This window comes from Schistocerca gregaria, chromosome 3 (genome assembly GCF_023897955.1).
Source record: "Schistocerca gregaria isolate iqSchGreg1 chromosome 3, iqSchGreg1.2, whole genome shotgun sequence".
NCBI lineage: Eukaryota > Metazoa > Arthropoda > Insecta > Orthoptera > Acrididae > Schistocerca > Schistocerca gregaria.
In genome coordinates this window covers 145,495,856-145,513,716 of record NC_064922.1, presented here as the reverse complement: position 1 = coordinate 145,513,716, position 17,861 = coordinate 145,495,856, and the positions used below count along the sequence as shown (strand labels likewise).

Sequence of the window (17,861 nt, the reverse complement as noted above, 5' to 3'; positions counted from 1 at the left end):
GGTGGCAAATAATTTCTTAGTGTGAGTGTCTGTACCATTTCCATCCCTCTTACGGGGTGCATAGTTAATGTGTTTGTGTGAGTTGTTAAAATTTTTAGTTTAAAGTAATCTGGTGTGTTGCAGATTTGCACCAGTGTAGTCTTTCAGAGGTTCTTGTGAGCCGCCGTGACTACGGCCGTGTTGAAAGGGAGCAGCAAGCTTCTCAGCCCGAAGGCGCATACTGTCAGTATTGTTCTTTCTGCCTCTAAATAAAATTGTAACTTGATATTTCGAGGGTGCTTTTCTGCTTATAAATTTTAAATCTGTTTTTGAAAGGCTTTTATGTATAAAATTCCCATTGGCAACTACTTCCACGCTTAAATGTGTTAATGTTCTTGATGAATCGCTAGTAAATAAAGTAAATTCTTTAAGAAAAGATTTTGAAAGTAAATTCACGGTTCACCTCATAATATCGTGTCCGCCTCCTTTTGTCCGGTGTAGTGCATGCACTCGACGTGACATGGATTCATGGATTCAAGATGTCGCTGGAAGTCCTCTGCAGAAATATTAGAGCTAAGCTGCCTCTATAGCCGTACATAGTTGCAGAAGTGTTGCCAGTTTGTGCACGAACTGACCTCTTCATCATGTCTCATAAATGTTTGATGGGCTTCATGTCAGGCGATCTGGGTGGCAAAATCATTCGCTCCAGTTGTCCATTACGTTCTACAAACCAGTCGTGAACAACTGTGGCCTAGTGATATGGCAACTTTTCATCCATAAAAATTCCGTCGTTATTTCGGAACATTAAGAGCATGAATGGCTTCAAATGGTCTCAGTTGGTTCAGCTTGACCAGAGGACCCAGTCCATTCCATGTACACTCACCCCACACCATTACCTCACACCTTTTTGGAGTCGCCACCAGTTTGCACAGCGCCTTGTTGACAACTTGGGTTCATGGCTTCGTGGGGTCTGCACCACACTCGAACATACCATCAGTTGAAATCCCGACTCAGTCGGGATTCCAACCGATATGGTCACGAGAGGCGCTGGAGGTGATGTCCTGCTGTTAGCAAAGGCACCTGCGTCGGTCGTCTGCTGCCATGACCCATTAACGCCAAACATCCACGCACTGTCCTAACGGATACGTTCGTCGTACGTTCCACATTGATTTCTGCGGTTACTTCACGCAATTTGATCTCCTGTTAGCACTGACAACTCTACGCAAACGCCGCTGCTCTCGGTCTCTAAGTGAAGGCTATTCGTTCACCACATTGTCCATTGTATGCCTGAAATTTGATATTCTCGGCAAACACTTGACACTATGGATCGCGGAATACTGACTTACCTACAGATTTCCGAAATGTAATGTACCATGCATCTAACTCCAGCTACCGCTCTGCGTTCAAAGTCCGTTAACTCCCGTCGTGCGGAAATCACCTGAGTGCACAGGCCTTTTATACCTTGTGTACGATACTTCCAACATCTGTATACGTGCATATCGCTATCCCATGACTTTAGTTACCTCGGTGTATAGCTGGAAGGGCAGATAAGCATAATTTTAGTGTACAAAGTGTACGATATGCTCGGATATGCAAATGATTAGCAGTTCAGCACAACAGCACAAATTAGGTAGGAGTAACGCGTATAATAGAGTACTGCACACTGGGTTGTTCTTTCAGAAATTGCTTTTGCGTGTTGGTTATCTCTGAGAAACGTCCACCACCACGCGTCCGAATTCGACATTGCAAGACCGTTGCGTTTGAAGCCTGCAGTATCTTTATCGTTCCACGGCACTGGTATGGGCGTGTCCCAGGATCCCACTCTGTGATCCGAATGTGGAGTGGATGGATTCTGAAAGGCAATACTCAATCACTACGTGAATAGCGCTTTCGAGGATACACATACTGTTCGCTCGGCTGTGCATCACTGAACAGCCACATCACCTACCTTGACTCAGGAAAGGCAGTTATCCACACAGACTGAAAAAAGGCGCCTGAATCATCACAAACAAACAGCGTGGCGACCACTGTTGTTGCTTCCCTCGACGAACGAGCGGCACAGCGCCAGATAGTCTGACGACTGCCCGCTTGGCGTGCATCATCACGATGGACGTCTCCGTGTGTCAAAGCTCCGAGGGGAAAGAACGTTGATACCGTCTTCGTTGTAACATGGGTCTAGAGCCTGGCGTGATGCAATGGGGAGCTCTTGGTTACACAGTACGATCACCTTTGGCTCACACAGCCAGTAATTTGAGCAGTAGGCGTTACATCTCTGACGTTTTAAGGCTTGTGTCCTATCCACCAGGTCAGCACGACGTCATCTTTCAACGAGGTAACGTAAGACCTCATGTGGTCCATGCTGTCCCCACCCACGTTGGTGCAGAACGTGTTCAGCTGCTACCCTGGCCAGTGCGTCCTCCATATCTCTCATCCACTGGTCGTGGGTTGCCGACTGAACGGTGCGCCACCGTTCGCCTCCCACTGTGCCATGGTCGGTACTGTTATAACGTACGACCTAAGTTGGCTGTGGTTCCACCTTCTGCGGTTTACGAGATTGCTGCCAGGAGTGTTCGTCTGTGGGCCAGGTAGGAGGAAGGGGACAGTGGCAGTACGGAGCAGGCAATTTCCTCGTAAACAAAACGTCTGTAGCTGGTTTGGTGTTTGCCCTTAAGTTTATGCTCTGAAAGACTGTATATCGGAATTGTGTACCTTGCTGGGCGTGCACGATTTAAGAGTTTGCATTTGTGGTGTTTGTAGCGAGCCTGGGCTATGTTTGTTTTAGTGCTAGGAGGTATGGCCGTATTTACTGAGTTCCGTATTGGATGGAACTAAGCTGTATTGAGTTCATCGACAGCCTATGTACCTCTATTAAAGCATACAGAGTGTGTCTTTAGGCACTGACATTTCTGCTAGCTATTTTCTGAATCCGAGCTGCACTTGACTGTCAGTTACGGTAATGTGTACTGATATTTAGGCTGGCCATAAATTATAGTGAGAGGAATAAATATTGAACTGCCTTGATTTTAAAAACAGCGATTGTTGACTATTAATTATAATCTGCTGCCCTTCGATTCCCTTTACATTTATTACCTGAAAGAATCGATTGGCTAAACTCCTCTCATGTATGGGGAACAGAGTGACGCTAGTGCAGCATGCAGTAAATAAAAAAAAAAAAAAAAAAACCAAAGTTGTTCGTCCCTTATGTTATTATGTTATCATGAATGTACTGTATTATGTTATCATGAATGTACTGTATCCGTTATAGTAGCGTTTTCTAATATTAGGCGGCTCTGTTGAAAAATAATTTTCCTTACGATTGCCGTAACACTCTCTAAGCAACTTTATTCCCTACGTTTGCATAATAATGTGCCGAAGAGAACCATGTGATCAGGACTTTCTTATGCTAGTTATGGTCGTATGTGTGTATTGGTTAGTTTAACCTTTTACAGTTAAGACGTACTTGGCGGCCTGTCTTAACTAAAGTATATTTGTCTGAAGGGCGTTTATTCTGTCTTCAGATAGGATTTTTTGACTGTTGCATTGCTCGCCAGCCTCTCCTTTTTCTAATACTGAAAGTGTTCTGAATTCACTCTTATTGGAAAAACTGTTTAAATAGTTGAAAGATATTTTCTGTGAAAGCTGTCTTGATGCGAGGTTATTTGCTGAACTGTTTTCTGAAGCGATTCATGTATTTGAAGGCTTAAGTCTTTTAAGTAATTTTGGTTTGTTCTTAAGTTCCTATTTCTTTTAGCTGTGACACCATGTAAGTTGGCTTTGCCATGCTGTAGTGGGTTAATGTTATATTTAATAAAAGTTTCAATAAATGTCTTATGTAAAATGTGTGACCCAAGCTCAGTCAGTTGCTTCACCCTTTTCATCCTGATGGCCCAGTTCTCTGCAGCACCACTGCAACTGGTGAACTGTGCCAAAGTGTTGAAACACCCATGATGCGCCCACATGTCATCCAGTCTCAGTTCGACTTGTTACACTGTCAGGCTAGACGCAGCCATTGTTGCTGCCAGAACTGTCAACTGTGTGTGCTACATTTTGCACCCTGTTCACAGTATCCACAGAATGCCGTGGCTTGTAGATCCGCTGACGGCAGGGCAGGCTGGAGGAGAGCGGTTGCATTGGGGGCTACAGGCAGGCATTGTAGGGGAAATGCCGATCGCTAGAGGGGAAGTGCCATTCTGAAGTGAAGCCTACACTCACATTTCTCTAAATATTAAGTGGGCCCCTCTCCATGCCCACACTTGGACATTCAAAAAGCTCTACTACCACCTCTGCTTTGGTTAGTATCTAAAAAGAATTCAGCCGAAAATGCAGCTATTTATTTCCACTTGGCTCGTTAACTATTTGTAACTTTCAGAGAAGCGTCATGAGTGGCGAATTTTCAGTAAAACATATACATTTCTCTGGTTGCCATGTTAAAATTTGCTTCTTTCGGCAAAACACAGTGGAGTTTACACAGTTGCATCTCGCTAACATGTTGTGCACATACAATTGTGAGAGAATTCTGAAACAATGGTTTATTAACTTTATTAAGTGAGGAACAGAGGAAAAGTAAGGTCAGTAGCTTACGAAAAACTGCATCCTCAGTACAAAAAAACGCGTAATATCTTTATGTTGTTCTAAAATCCATAGCATTTTTCGTCTCACCAGCTATCGGTGACCCTTAAAATTACATTGTTTCTTCGAAAAAGTCTGCAGTTAGTGGAATAACACTACACATAATGAAGTTTTACATAATAACGATGTGGCGAAATACTCTCCTCAATGCATGCTATCATTTGCCAAAATCTCATTTCGATATCTGAAACCGTTTATGAATTATGAGAAATGTTTTGGATATTTCACTCTGGCTTCGTCGCTGGTGTGGCGCGATCTCAAATGAGTGTGCCACTCCAGATCAGTTTTCTCGAAATTGGTGACAGATACCTCTACCCCAGTTTACAGAAAAATTCAGTATGTTAGAAAAAATTCATATGCAACAATATATTATGTAATATGCAACAAACACAAAATCATAACGACCCCTGTTTTTCATTGTAAACTTTCCCGAACTTCGTGTATTGTCTAACTTTCAGGTAAATATCACATTAACTATGACCATCAACAAAATGATGGGCACATCCTCATGACCTGACATATCAAGCTATAAATGAAGCAAAAATGACATTATTTTACCGAATAGTTTCTGTAAAATCGTTTGAGAAAGATTTAAGGGCATGTGCCTCGATTCTGTCATTGCTGACCGGCTGACATGTGGAACACACTTGTTGGCCTCTCCATCCAAACAAACGAATGAACTCGCGCAGTGCTTTGGAGGAAAACTGGTCACAGCGCATTTGCCACCGTATCCTATGCGGGCTATACTGTGGGTGCACAGCCAGCAAGCCGCATGCGACCTGCAGTCTGATGATTGCTTGCCACTAAACGATCATTCTTATAATCTTCTTACCCATATGTTTCATTCGCCCACGAAAAGGAGATAGTGTGCCTTTGTAGAATTTAGCTCTTCTGCGCCCAGTCTGTTTGGCATTAGGGATGAAAAAGCCCACCTGCTAAAACTGTAACTGTTATTTTAGTTCTAAGTAACTGGTATTTTTCGGTACTTCTTTTGCTCTCCGTTAAACAGGATTTTTTTCAAGTAACCGAAATGCCAGTTAGCCATAGCAGCATTGTTAAAATTTTTCGTGTTTAAATAAACCTGCTATTAAAAAGGAGTAATTTTATCTGTAATATTTGCATGGATTTGAAATATTGCATTGTTATAGAAAATAGGAAAAGCGATTAGCGCTACTTTAATGACAATATCGACAGAAGCGAGAAACAAACATATAATAAGAACTGGTAAAGCACTGCTCAGACAATGATGTCATTGTCGCTGTTTGTGATTACTTAAGTGTCGGGGCAGGGGTGTTCCAAATAAGTTGATTCAAGGCATTTTATTTCTGAAATTGCGGCCCTCAGCGTAGTCACACTGGGAGGTTTGCAGCTCACGCTAGTCTGTACATCCCTGCTGTATACCCACAAATCAAAGTTAATAATGTGGCCTTTCTGCTATATCATAGTATGGTGTATGCAAAGAAAGATAGAACTTTTGAAACAGTATGTCAACTGGCAGAGCGAAGGTGCTGCACTGAGGCTACTGAGCACACCCACCGCCAGTTGGTGCTGAATTAATGAATGACCAGAAACTTACTGCACTTCCCTCAACATGAGATGTGTTAAAGGTAGATTGCATAAATATCTTCCATTCAGGCTGGCATTTGTAGAGTGGACTGCACTGTGTCGAGGCACTTATCATTTATCCATGCAATATTCTGCAAGTTGTGCGTGTGTGTCTTGTGAAGCAGTACCGACCATGTTCAAGTCTAGAGCAGGAATATGCTGTAATGCATTGCTTGACTGATGTTTAAAGGTCTTAAGTTTCGTAACACTCGAATGATCTACTTCTGTTGCTGAGCAAGCCAATGTAAGGTTCTGGGCCTCTGCAGATGTTGAGAGAACTGAGGCTGGGGTGATGCATTTCGTACTGTGAAAATTGTTACAGCCATTGATGAGAGAATGAAACAGACATTGTCAAATACATATCGACAGCATCTAACATATTTTGAGTATTATTACATAATAGCGTACTTAACAACTGCAAATAAGTACAAACCTTGTTTAGTGAAGATATTTGTCTATTCACTTAAGAGAAATAGTCAAGAAGTACTGTATAGTCTCTCTGTAAACTGAAAATCGAGCAGCGTTCGTGGTGAAGGAAGATACCTTCCCCAGAAGAGCACTACAGCTACCGTTCAGGATGACATGAAAATTTACATCCCGTCGGACAGTGTAGAACACTGTGCAGAGAATTAACACAGAATCGATCCATATGCCTTTCTTGCATTACTGTTACTCGTAACTCATTTCTGTATTTCATATAGTGATAAGGTACATTGCGAAAAATAAACACTCCCTGCATGTGTGTGAGCACTGTGCCACCAGTAAGGCAAGTTGCAGATGGAACAACATAAAGCTGAGGAACACCCATTAATTGCTTCTTATGACAAAATAGTATAGAGAGAGTGGGGAGCAGATGTAGGAAGCAGAGAAGTCCATGACCACAATCCTTTGACTACCTTCTGTCGTGCTTCCACCTTTCACATCCCTCCCCTCTGGCTTGTTAACCCCTCCCCCTAATACTCAGATGAAGCAAACAAAATTAATATTAGTTCGTTTCAGTTTTGCCCACACTCCCTCCACCCCCCTGGTGGCCCACCACCACCCCACAAAGATCCTACCGCTGGGGATTTTTGGTATGTTATTCATCCCTCCTAGCACTACACAAAAATTTGTAACCAGACGATTTTTTTCTGCCAGTCGATCTTTCTTTGGTCTTTGTTGACTGGTAGATATAAATACAAAAAGTAGATATAAATACAAAACAATAAGGAAAATAGATTTTCATGAATATAAATAACTGAAGATAGAAATTTTGAGACATTGCAGAAAGGAATATGTCTATGTCTACAGAAAACCGACTTCTGCGAAGAAGTTCAGTGGGATTGAACACATTTGTAAGATACAGAGCCAAGATAAGAATTTTACAGTCTGGCACTGCGTTTCTAAACGGCTGATTGCAGACGTTTTAAGGAAATTGAGTGTAGCAGCGCAAAGGGGTTTCTGGCACATTTTGTTTATGTGAGTTGCATACATTCAGGCCAAGCATACATTTAGGGGAAAACTATTTTTCTTTTAATTAATTTATGACCCCCTGGGGGTTGATTTATGACCCTATATGGATAATTAGTCCTGAGAAACCTAAAGAGCGATCGAAATGAAGAATGAGAATTTTAAAAATTGTACTAATCTAAATAAAATATCGAAGAAACAAATATGTCAGAAGACAAGCAGAAAATTTGCGTCAGGGAGGTGTTGCAGTTCCGATTTTACAGGTATGAGTTTGCAGTTTATAGATTATAGCTACAGAAAAAAAGTCTGCGAAAGGAAAGAAAGCTCCTCTGTGCTCTGTGATGTTATCTTTCTGACGAAATCTCATCAAGGCAGATCCGTTATATAGTCGAAATACGATGATATTACTTCCTGTTTGAAATTAAGTCCCTCTGCATTTAAGATGTTCTTACAAATCTAAAAGTAGAAACTGAAGCGGAACCAGTGGTTCTCTTCACTGCCTAAACTCTCTCTTGAGACATATTTATTCAGTATGCTAACTATTGAACTTAGAAATGGAATAGACAGGTGTTTTTATTTGATGAATTGCACATTGTGTCACACTTCCTAGTCCTTTCTCTGTTCCTTGTGTGTATGTGTGCATGTGAATGGATGAAATGTGCTATAGAAAGGTGTAGGTTGGTCCAATGATATTCAGAAGCAGGAGTAGGATTTTCACAGAATAAACTGTCAAGGTTCAGAGCAGGGATGGCTGGAAAAACGCCAAAGAGATCAGATCGGTGGTGTGTGAAGGGCACAGTCTGGTCCATCAGCCAATGGTGCAAAAGATTTGAAGCAGAGGACATTGAGTTTGGCTAGGAGCCATGCTGCAGGCACTGCTGGCTGGGATGCACAGAAGAGTGGACACAGGTATCGTGGTGCTACCCTGTGAATACGGTAAGAAGCAGCAAAGTTGGTAGGTACTGGTGTAAAATATTTGGGAATATGACAAGATATGTGCAGGAGTATTCTACTTTGCTTAATAAATTTTTTTAGGGAATTTCCTTGCGTGCCTTGTTCAGTTGGCACCACCAGTGCATCTTGCAAATTTTTTGTGATGAAAGGAGTAAAGAGAATGAGTCAATACCATGTTTCATAGGCTTTTTTTAATAATTTTCATGCAGTTATTAGATTGATTGAAATGTTTTCTGTTTTGAATGTTGTTACTGTAATACTTTAAAATTTTAAAAAAAGTGCTCAGCAACCTTGGTCATTTCCTGGGTTGTGCTTTGGCATTCCAGGTAATGTGGTCGCGTAAGTAAATATGTCAGTGTACAACTGCATGAAAATGCATGGGAGTGCTGTGGTAATGACAGTAATTTTATACATACTGTTCCCCAATAGTGTGACAAATGTGAACTAGAGTAGGAAACCAATCAGGTACTTTAATCGAATTAAGAACGTAGTTGTCAACGAAAAGAGTCCATTTTTCAATGAATAAAAGTCAATTATACAAAATTTTAAGCTGCCTTTGTGCCTTTGTTTCATCTTTCTGTAACGAAAAGTAAAGTTCTGATCTGAGATGGCCGGCTGCTGTGGGTGAGCAGTTCTAGGCACTTCAGTCCAGAACTGCGCAGCTGCTACAGTTGCAGGTTCGAATCCTGCCTCGGGCATGGATGTGTGTGATGTCCTTAGGTTAGTTAGGTGTAAGTAGTTCTAAGTCTAGGGGACTGATGACCTCAGATGTTAAGTCTCATAGTGCTTAGAGGCATTTTTGATCTGAGATGCAAATAGTACTCGGATACGGCCTTCAGGTTACAAGCATTGGTTTTGTGTGAATGGTAGCGTTATCCATTGATCATATTTACTTTTTGTTATTATATTAATTAACTTGGGGCCTAATTATTTAAAAAAGTACCAGAACGCCACTGGTTTTGCACATTCAACGTCAGCGTGTAGCAATATGAAGGTCATAAGTTGAAACAGTGCCAAATAAAGCTACTGTAGAATTTCAATTAAAGACACAATATAAGTTGCTGTATCTCAGACGTATTAAAAAAAAGTTAAGAGACATAATGATGAGCGGAAGGTAACCTAGGAAAACTGAAGATACATCTAACACTATTGATATTGATTGTGATATATACAGAGAAACTGATTTTTAAATGACATTTGTGTTTTCTGACTGCCTTTAATCATGCGTTCTTTATTGTATATGTGTCGTTTGTGTAACAGAATTAAAGAATTGCACTCATAAGACAGAATTTTCAGTCGAAAATGCTTCAGGTGCCATGACATGTTCATTAGTAAACGTGAGAGACAGGGAAGGTGACAATAAACAATAAATAATTTGACTAATAGCTCGCATTTGTAGGTAGAAAGCTAGCTTAGAAGTGTTGGACGAAATATAGAGACTCCCCGACAAACGCATGCTTGAACATAAATGCAGACGCTATCCAAGCCTGCAGATGGGGCTGTGACAAACAGTCACTGAAGACAATTTTGACAAAAAATAAGAGGACGACAGCTGCAAAAGTCACCTCAGAAATAATTGTCACAATTGCAAATACTGTCAGTACCAAAACAATGTGAAGGCAGCTCCAAAATCGGGGAGCAGCAGGACCAGCTGGAATTCCAGAACCACTCATCAGTCCTGCTCATAACAGGAAGACGTGGTGCCGAGCCATAAGCCTGGACTTCGCAGAAGTGGAAGAAAGTCATTTCGTTGGAAGAGTCTTGTTCCACACTCTTTTCAACTTCTGACCAAGTTTACGTCCCAAGAGTAAAACATGGCGGCGGTTCGTTGATAATTTGTGCAGCCACGTCATGGCATTCCAAAGCGTGCCCATTTTTACTGATCAGGTCTCTGATGCTATAACGTTAGCTCACCAATAATGACGCTGTGTTCCCAGACGACGGGGCCCCTATTCACACAGCTCGTGTACTCCAGGACTGGTTTTGGAGCACGAGGCCCAACTGCCCCATCTCCCCTGCCACCATAGTCACCAGTTCTCAGTATTACCGACCATCTGTGGTCTCCTTTGGAGAGAAACGTGCATGGTGGCAACGCACCTCCACTATTCTTACCTAAACTGACCACTATTTTTTAGGAATAATGGTATAAAATTCTCTTGAAACTCGCACTGGAAGCTGTTTGGAATGCCAACAGGTATCCTACACCGTTTTGGGCTCGGTAATGTGTCGTGTATTTGATGTTTCCGTACTTTTGCCCACCTCTTGTGTTTTAAAATAAAAAAAACTCATTTCCTTGATCAGTAGACTTAGACTTATTTTTAAAGTCTTACCAGGAGTGCACGGAACGCTAAATAACGTCTGGGTGTCTTCCGGGGGAGGCAGGGAGCGCGGTGGGGGGGGGGGGGGGGCGTACACCCAGTTGAGAAAGCCTGATCTACGTTGCTCTTAGAGGCGGAAGCTGGAAAGCAAGTATTGCGACATTCGGCTAGAAGAATGAACACACATGCGTATGCGAGTGGGTTATACACTGAAAAGAACCAAACATGAATACATAAAGGCATTGAAACATAGGAGACAAAGACACTACAAAGGTAGACCGAGGATGAACTTAAAGTCAGTGAAAGTAACGTAAAAAGGATGACAAAGCTGCTCCTAAAGAGCAAGGTTATCATTAAACTTAATCCAAACACATAGTTGTCAAGCTCTGTGAGTGTTATAGTAATCTGATTGTCTCGTTCAGTGGCCTGCATCGTTTGGTGCGTCGAGGAACAATAAATGATTTTTTCATGTGCGCACTGTTAACAAAAATAATAATAAAGTGAACAGTCTCTGCCAGCAATATCGTGGTCAACTTCGAAATAATGCACTTCATAGCGGATTGGAACTGAAAAAGTCAATAAAACTATTGTGCCTATTGGAAATACGTAAAATTTGGTTTAATAAAGTAGAATAGCGACGAGTATACTCGTATCCTTCAAACGTCGAAGTATACACACAAGTTTATGTTAATGATTTATTATTTGCTGCCCTTTAAAAATAGTACAGAGTGTTAAATGAGTCTTCTGTCGCAGCTTGGTAGAACAATCTCATACTTATAAATTAAAAGCACAAAATTGTCGATGGTCTATATCAGTGGTCGTCAAAGTATTTTTCTCAAGACCCCGTACTCTCATTGTGAAGCCGCATATCTACCGATATGAGCTCTGACTGGTAACATACATTTGTTATGTGCCCCCAATAGAACAGCCGCAGTAAGGACTCTACAAGCTGACAGCGATCGCCCTCGTAATGATCGCTTAAACTCTGCACGATTCGGAATACTTCGTGTCGCGTTCCCTACTTCAGATTTTTGCCACCCTCGTCGACCCCAAAGTTGTGAAATTGTTAAGTGTCTGACGAAGTTTTGTTCTGTAGTCGGTGCAAGCGGATGATTAATTGGTTAATAACAGCAATTGTATTTATATTTTTAAGTGCATTTTGAAGTGTCAGTCACGGTCACAAATCTCAGTTAATGTCATTATTCTTCATCTCATTACGTTGTATTACAGCACAAGTAATTTAATTTTATATTCCTTCCCACAAATATGAACCGTATTTTAAGGTGATCATCTCTATATTGTGCATTCACAAATCCAGGTTACTTCCGTGTCATCACCATAGCATCTGATCGGTACGAGTCGCACACGCCACTGAGCTGTCAGCTCTGGAAGACAAACAATAAACCAGTTGACACAAAAACGGAACTTTAGAACCGTGGCCGAAACATTGGTTTCACCTGTAATATTTATTTACAATATGACGTGTTACCATTAAAAGAAAACTTTCATGTTACCTTTCTTTGACCGCGAAATCCTACGCAGTTACATGCAAAATGAAACATTCACCATCTAACCCCGCAGTGGGCGCATTACTTATCCCTTTGCCCCTGTGGTAAACGAGCCATTTTACTACGGCCACGGTCGAATTCACCAACGTCAATTGAAATTCAGCACATTGTGAAATATTTCTTACACCGTAAGTATTTTATTTATTTATTTATTTTGTTACTGACGAAGAAAACTACACTGCTAAGAAACTCTTGATGTTAGTTCACGTTTTTTATTTGTCTGTTTGTTATTAGACGCATATTGTTATGAAATACGGCTGATCACAATAATTGTGATCGTTTCATAAGCTTTGGTTACTAATAACTTGACACCAGTGCCTATGAGTTTAATTTGTACACCACAGCACTGAAAATGATCACTATATGGTTGAAAATCGATTTCGCTGTCAGTAAACCATCAATATTACGGCAAACGCTGACCTTCTCTCTAATTTCACGTATATGGTCGTTGTGCACACAGCACTCTATGGAGTCGCCAATCAAAGAAATCAATTTTCATGCCGTGCTGTGTCCAATGGAACTACCCCATGCACAGGGGAATCTTTCTGGCCGCCTCCGCTGTTGTTCCCTTCTATTGAACTCAAACAGAGGGATATGTGGGAAATGCTCCGATTTCTGCACTTGGCACTCGTTTTTCTAGCGTCCACAGCTCCACTCACTATCTCCAAATGAGAAAACGATGATACGTAAACTCAAATGGCAACAGTGAACTACAAATAAAAAATAACAATAGATAAATGAACCCGTAGCAACCGGAATACCAACACGCAAAACAACCAGAATTAGATTTTCTACCTGCAGAGGTGTGTGCGCTGATATGAAACTTCCTGGCAGATGAAAACTGAGTGCAGGACCGAGACTCGAACTCTGGACCTTTGGCTTTCGCGGGCAAGTGCTCACTTTACAGAAGCTCTCCTGCGAACTTGCAGAACTAGCACTCCAGAAAGAAAGGATATTGCGGAGACATAGCTTAGCCACAGCCTAGTGGATGTTTCCAGAATGAGATTTTCACTCTGCAGCGGAGTGTGCGTTGATATTAAACTTTCTGGCGGATGAAAACTGCTTCTGTAAAGTTTGGAAGGTAAGAGACGAGTTACTGGCAGAAGTACCGCTGCGAGGACGGCGAGTGAGTCGTGCTTCGGTAGCTCAGATGGTAGAGCACTTGCCCGCGAAAGGCAAACGTCCCGAGTTCGAGTCTCGGTCCGGCACACAGTTTTAACCTGTCAGGAAGTTCCATGCAAAACAACAACGCTACGAACTTCTGCAGCAGCTTAACAATTTAGTTTCCAGACGATAACGCTGCGAACTTATGCAGCAACTTAACAATTAGTTTCCAGACGGAAACGCAATTGGGCCCTTTTTTCCCCATGTTGGGAACACTGTGCTACGCCGATAAACCTCCTCTGGACTCAACCATTTCCGAAATGTCGAGACCGCTACGCACTGCGGGGAAGTAGGAGAGAGAAAGAGAGCGCCTACCGTGCCCATGGCTCCCTCGTGGCGGCTCGCAGCTGAGGACTCCCGGACTGCCTGTGTCCGCCTCGGCTGGGCCCCGCTATCGCCGCGCCGGTCAGGGGTCGCTTATCTGGCTGTGGGGCCCGCGTCAGACACGGTCGGCCGCCCTGCTCTCTGATTCGTCCTCCACAGCCGCTGGTATTTTCGTTATCCTCCGATATTCACGACGGCGTGGAGGGGCGACTAACTGTCAACAAACTGACGTTCTCCTTCCGCCACGCACAGCACACGTACGAAGTTCGCATTAACATTCTTTATCGGTTGTTTGGAAAAAAATACATACAACAGACTTCACCAGTATACTTAGCTCATCAGCACTTCTTGATACGAAATTTTACACCTATAAAATTACGTTCATTACAGAAGGTCGACCATGAGAAAAACAGTTTGAGTTCCGGAGAAATGGAGAAATACGCGATGCAATTCAGAGCCTAAGACATACGCTGAAGTGACAAAAATCGTGGGATAGCGACATGTGCACTATACAGATGGTGGAAGTGCTGCGTACACAATGTACACTACTGGTCATTAAAATTGCTACACCACGAAGATGACATGCTACAGACGTCAAATTTAACCGACAAGAAGAAGATGCTGTGATATGCAAATGGTTAGCTTTTCAGAGCATTCACACAAGACTGGCGCCGGTGGCGACACCTGCAACGTGCTGACATGAGGAGAGTATCCAACCGATTTCTCATACACAGACAGCAGTTGACCGGCGTTGCCTTGTGAAACGCCGGCCGGTGTGGCCTTGCGGTTCTAGGCGCTTCAGTCTGGAACCGCTTGACCGCTACGGTCGCAGGTTCGAAACCTGCCTCGGGCATGGATGTGTGTGATGTCCTTAGGTTAGTTAGGGTAAGTAGTTCTACGTTCTAGGGAATTGATGACCACAGATGTTAAGTCCCATAGTGCCCAGAGCCATTTGAACCTGGTGAAACGTTCTTGTGATGTCTCGTGTAAGGAGGAGAAATGCGTACCATCACGTTTCCGACTTTGATAAAGGTCGGATTGCAGCCTATCGCGTTTGCGGTTTATCGTATCGTGACATTGCTGCTCGCGTTGGTCGAGATCCAATGACTGTTAGCAGAATATGGAATCGGTGGGTTCAGGAGGGTAATACGGAACGCCGTGCTGGATCCCAACGGCCTCGTATCACTAGCACTCGAGATGACAGACATCTTATCCGCACGGTTGTAACGGATCGTGCAGCCATGTCTCGACCCATGGGGACGTTTCCAAGACAACAACCATGTGCGCGAAACAGTTCGACGATGTTTGCAGCAGCATGGACTATCAGCTCGGAGACCATGGCTACGGTTACCCTTGACGTTGCATCACAGACAGGAGCGCCTGCGACGGCGTACTCAACGACGAACCTGGGTGCACGAATGGAAAAACGTCATTTTTTCGGATGAATCCAGGTTCTGTTTACAGCAACGTGATGGTCGCATCCGTGTTTGGTGACATCGCGCTGAACGCACATTGGAAGCGTGTATTCGTCATCGCCATATTGACGATCATCCTGCGTGATGGTATGGGCTGACATTGGTTACACGTCTCAATCACCTTTTGTTCGCATTGACGGCGCTTTGGACAGTGGACGTTACATTTCACATGTGTTACGACCCGTGGCCCTATCCTTCATTCGATACCTGCGAAACCCTACATTTCAGGAGGATAATGCACGACAGCATCTTACAGATCCTATACGGGCTTTTCTGCGTACAGAAAATGTTTGACTGCTGCCCTGGCCAGCACATTCTCCAGATCTCTCACCAATTGAAAATGTCTTTTCAATGGTGGCCGAGCAACTGGCTCGTCACAATACGCCAGTCACTACTCTTGATTAACTGTGGTATCGTGTTGAAGCTACATGGGCAGCTGTATCTGTACACGCCATCCAAGCTCTGTTTGACTCTATGCCCAGGCGTATCAAGGCAGTTATTACGGCCAGAGGTTGTTGTTCTGGGTACTGATTTCTCAGTTTCTATGCATCCAAATTGCGTGGAAATGTAATCCCATGTCAGTTCTAGTATAATATATTTGTCCAATGAATACCCGTTTATCATTGCATTTCTTCTTGGTGTAGCAATTTTAATGGCCAGTGCATTGGAGGAGCTGTCATTTGTACCCAGATACCAGGTGTAAAGGTTTCCGACGTGATTACGGCCCTACGATGGGAATTAACAGACTTTGAGCGCGGAATGGCTGTTGGAGCCGGACGCATAGGACATTTAATTTCGGAAATTGTTAGGGAGTTCAGTATTCTGCGATCCATAGTCAAGAGTTTGCCGAGAATACCAAATTTCAGGCATGCCACGGACAATGCTGTGAGCGAATGGCCTTCACTTTCGACCGATAGCAGTGGCATTTTCATAGAGTGCTTGAAGACCAATAACTCTGCGTGAAATGTCCGCAGCTCGTTGTCTCGCGCTAGCGTTCTCGCTTGCAGAGTACGGGGTCCCGGGTTCGAGTCCCGGCGGGGTCAGGGGTTTTCACCTGCCTCGAGATGACTGGATGTTTGTGTTGTCCTCATTATTTTATCATCATTCATAGAAGTGGGGAAACTGGACTGAGCAGAGGTTGGGAAATTGTACGGGCGATGATAACCGCGCAGTTGAGCGCCCCACAAACCAAACATCATCATCACCATCTGCGTCAAATAACCGCAGAACCAATGTGGGACGTACTATGAATATATCCGTTAGCATAGTGCGATGAAATTAGGTGTTAATGGGCTACGGCAGCAGACGATCGGCGCGAAAGCCTCTGCTAACAGCCCGACATCGCATGCATCTTTGCTGGGATGATGACTTTATCGATCGGACACTAGACGTCTGGAAAACGGTGGCCTTGTTAGATGGGGCTCGATTTCAGTTGATAAGAGCTGATGGTAGGGTTCGAGTGTGGCGCAGACCCCTCGAAGCCATGGATCGGAGATGCCAACAAGACACTGCGCAAGCTTATGGTACAGCTTCATAACGCACAGGATGTATTCACATGCAATGGACCGGGTCCAACTGAACCGATCATTGGCTGGAAATGTTATGTGTTCGGCTAATTGGAGATCTTTTGCAGTCATTGATAGACTTCATGCTCCCAAGCAACGATGGAATTTTTATCGATGACAGTGCACCATGTCAGAGCATTCTGGACAGATCGAGCGAATGATTTGGCCAGCCAGGTCGCCCGACCTGTAGAAAATCCGGCATCTGAAACACTTTCGCAATTATGGCCGCTTGCAGACGGCATGGCTCATCATTTCGGCAGGGAACTTTCAACGACTTATTGAGTCCATGCCACGGATTTGTTGCAGTACTCATGGCAAAAGGAGGTCCGACAGATTATTAGAAGGTATTATATGGCTTTTGTTACGTCACTGTGTGCTATAATGTGGATTGGGGAAAGGAAAACCTACAGTTTATAGTATTTGCAGATTTAGGGAAGAATTTTGACACTGTTGATTGGAATAAATTCATAGAAATGTTGAAAGTAGCTGGGATAAAATACAGGCACCGAACAGTTATCTACACCTTGCACAGAAATCACACGTCAGATGTAAGACTCGAAGGACATGAAATGGAGACAGCAGCAGAGACTGGAATCAGACAGGATTGCAGCCTGTCTCAGTGTTGTTCGATTTGTACACTGAGCAACCTATAAATTAAACCGTGGAGACATTTGTGAATGAAGTTAAAGTTAAGGTAGAATAATTTAAAACTTTGAAATTTTCTAATGGCACAATAATTCTGACAGTCATGGCAAAGGATTTGGTTGGTTGTTTTGGGGAAGGAAACCAGACAGCGAGGTCATCGGTCTCATCGGATTAGGGAAGGAAGTC

General features: G+C 43.2%; 1 protein-coding gene across 1 annotated transcript in view; it reads right to left on the bottom strand.

Moving 5' to 3' along the window:
- Positions 1–14,080, bottom strand: part of LOC126354415 (protein slit-like) — a 59,334-nt gene extending 45,254 nt beyond the window's left edge. The window contains exon 1 of the mRNA XM_050004037.1: positions 13,982–14,080. Coding sequence (XP_049859994.1) covers positions 13,982–13,990 — 9 coding nt within the window. The 5' untranslated portion in view covers positions 13,991–14,080. The remainder of the gene's footprint in view (positions 1–13,981) is intronic.
- Positions 14,081–17,861: the final 3,781 nt, after the last annotated feature.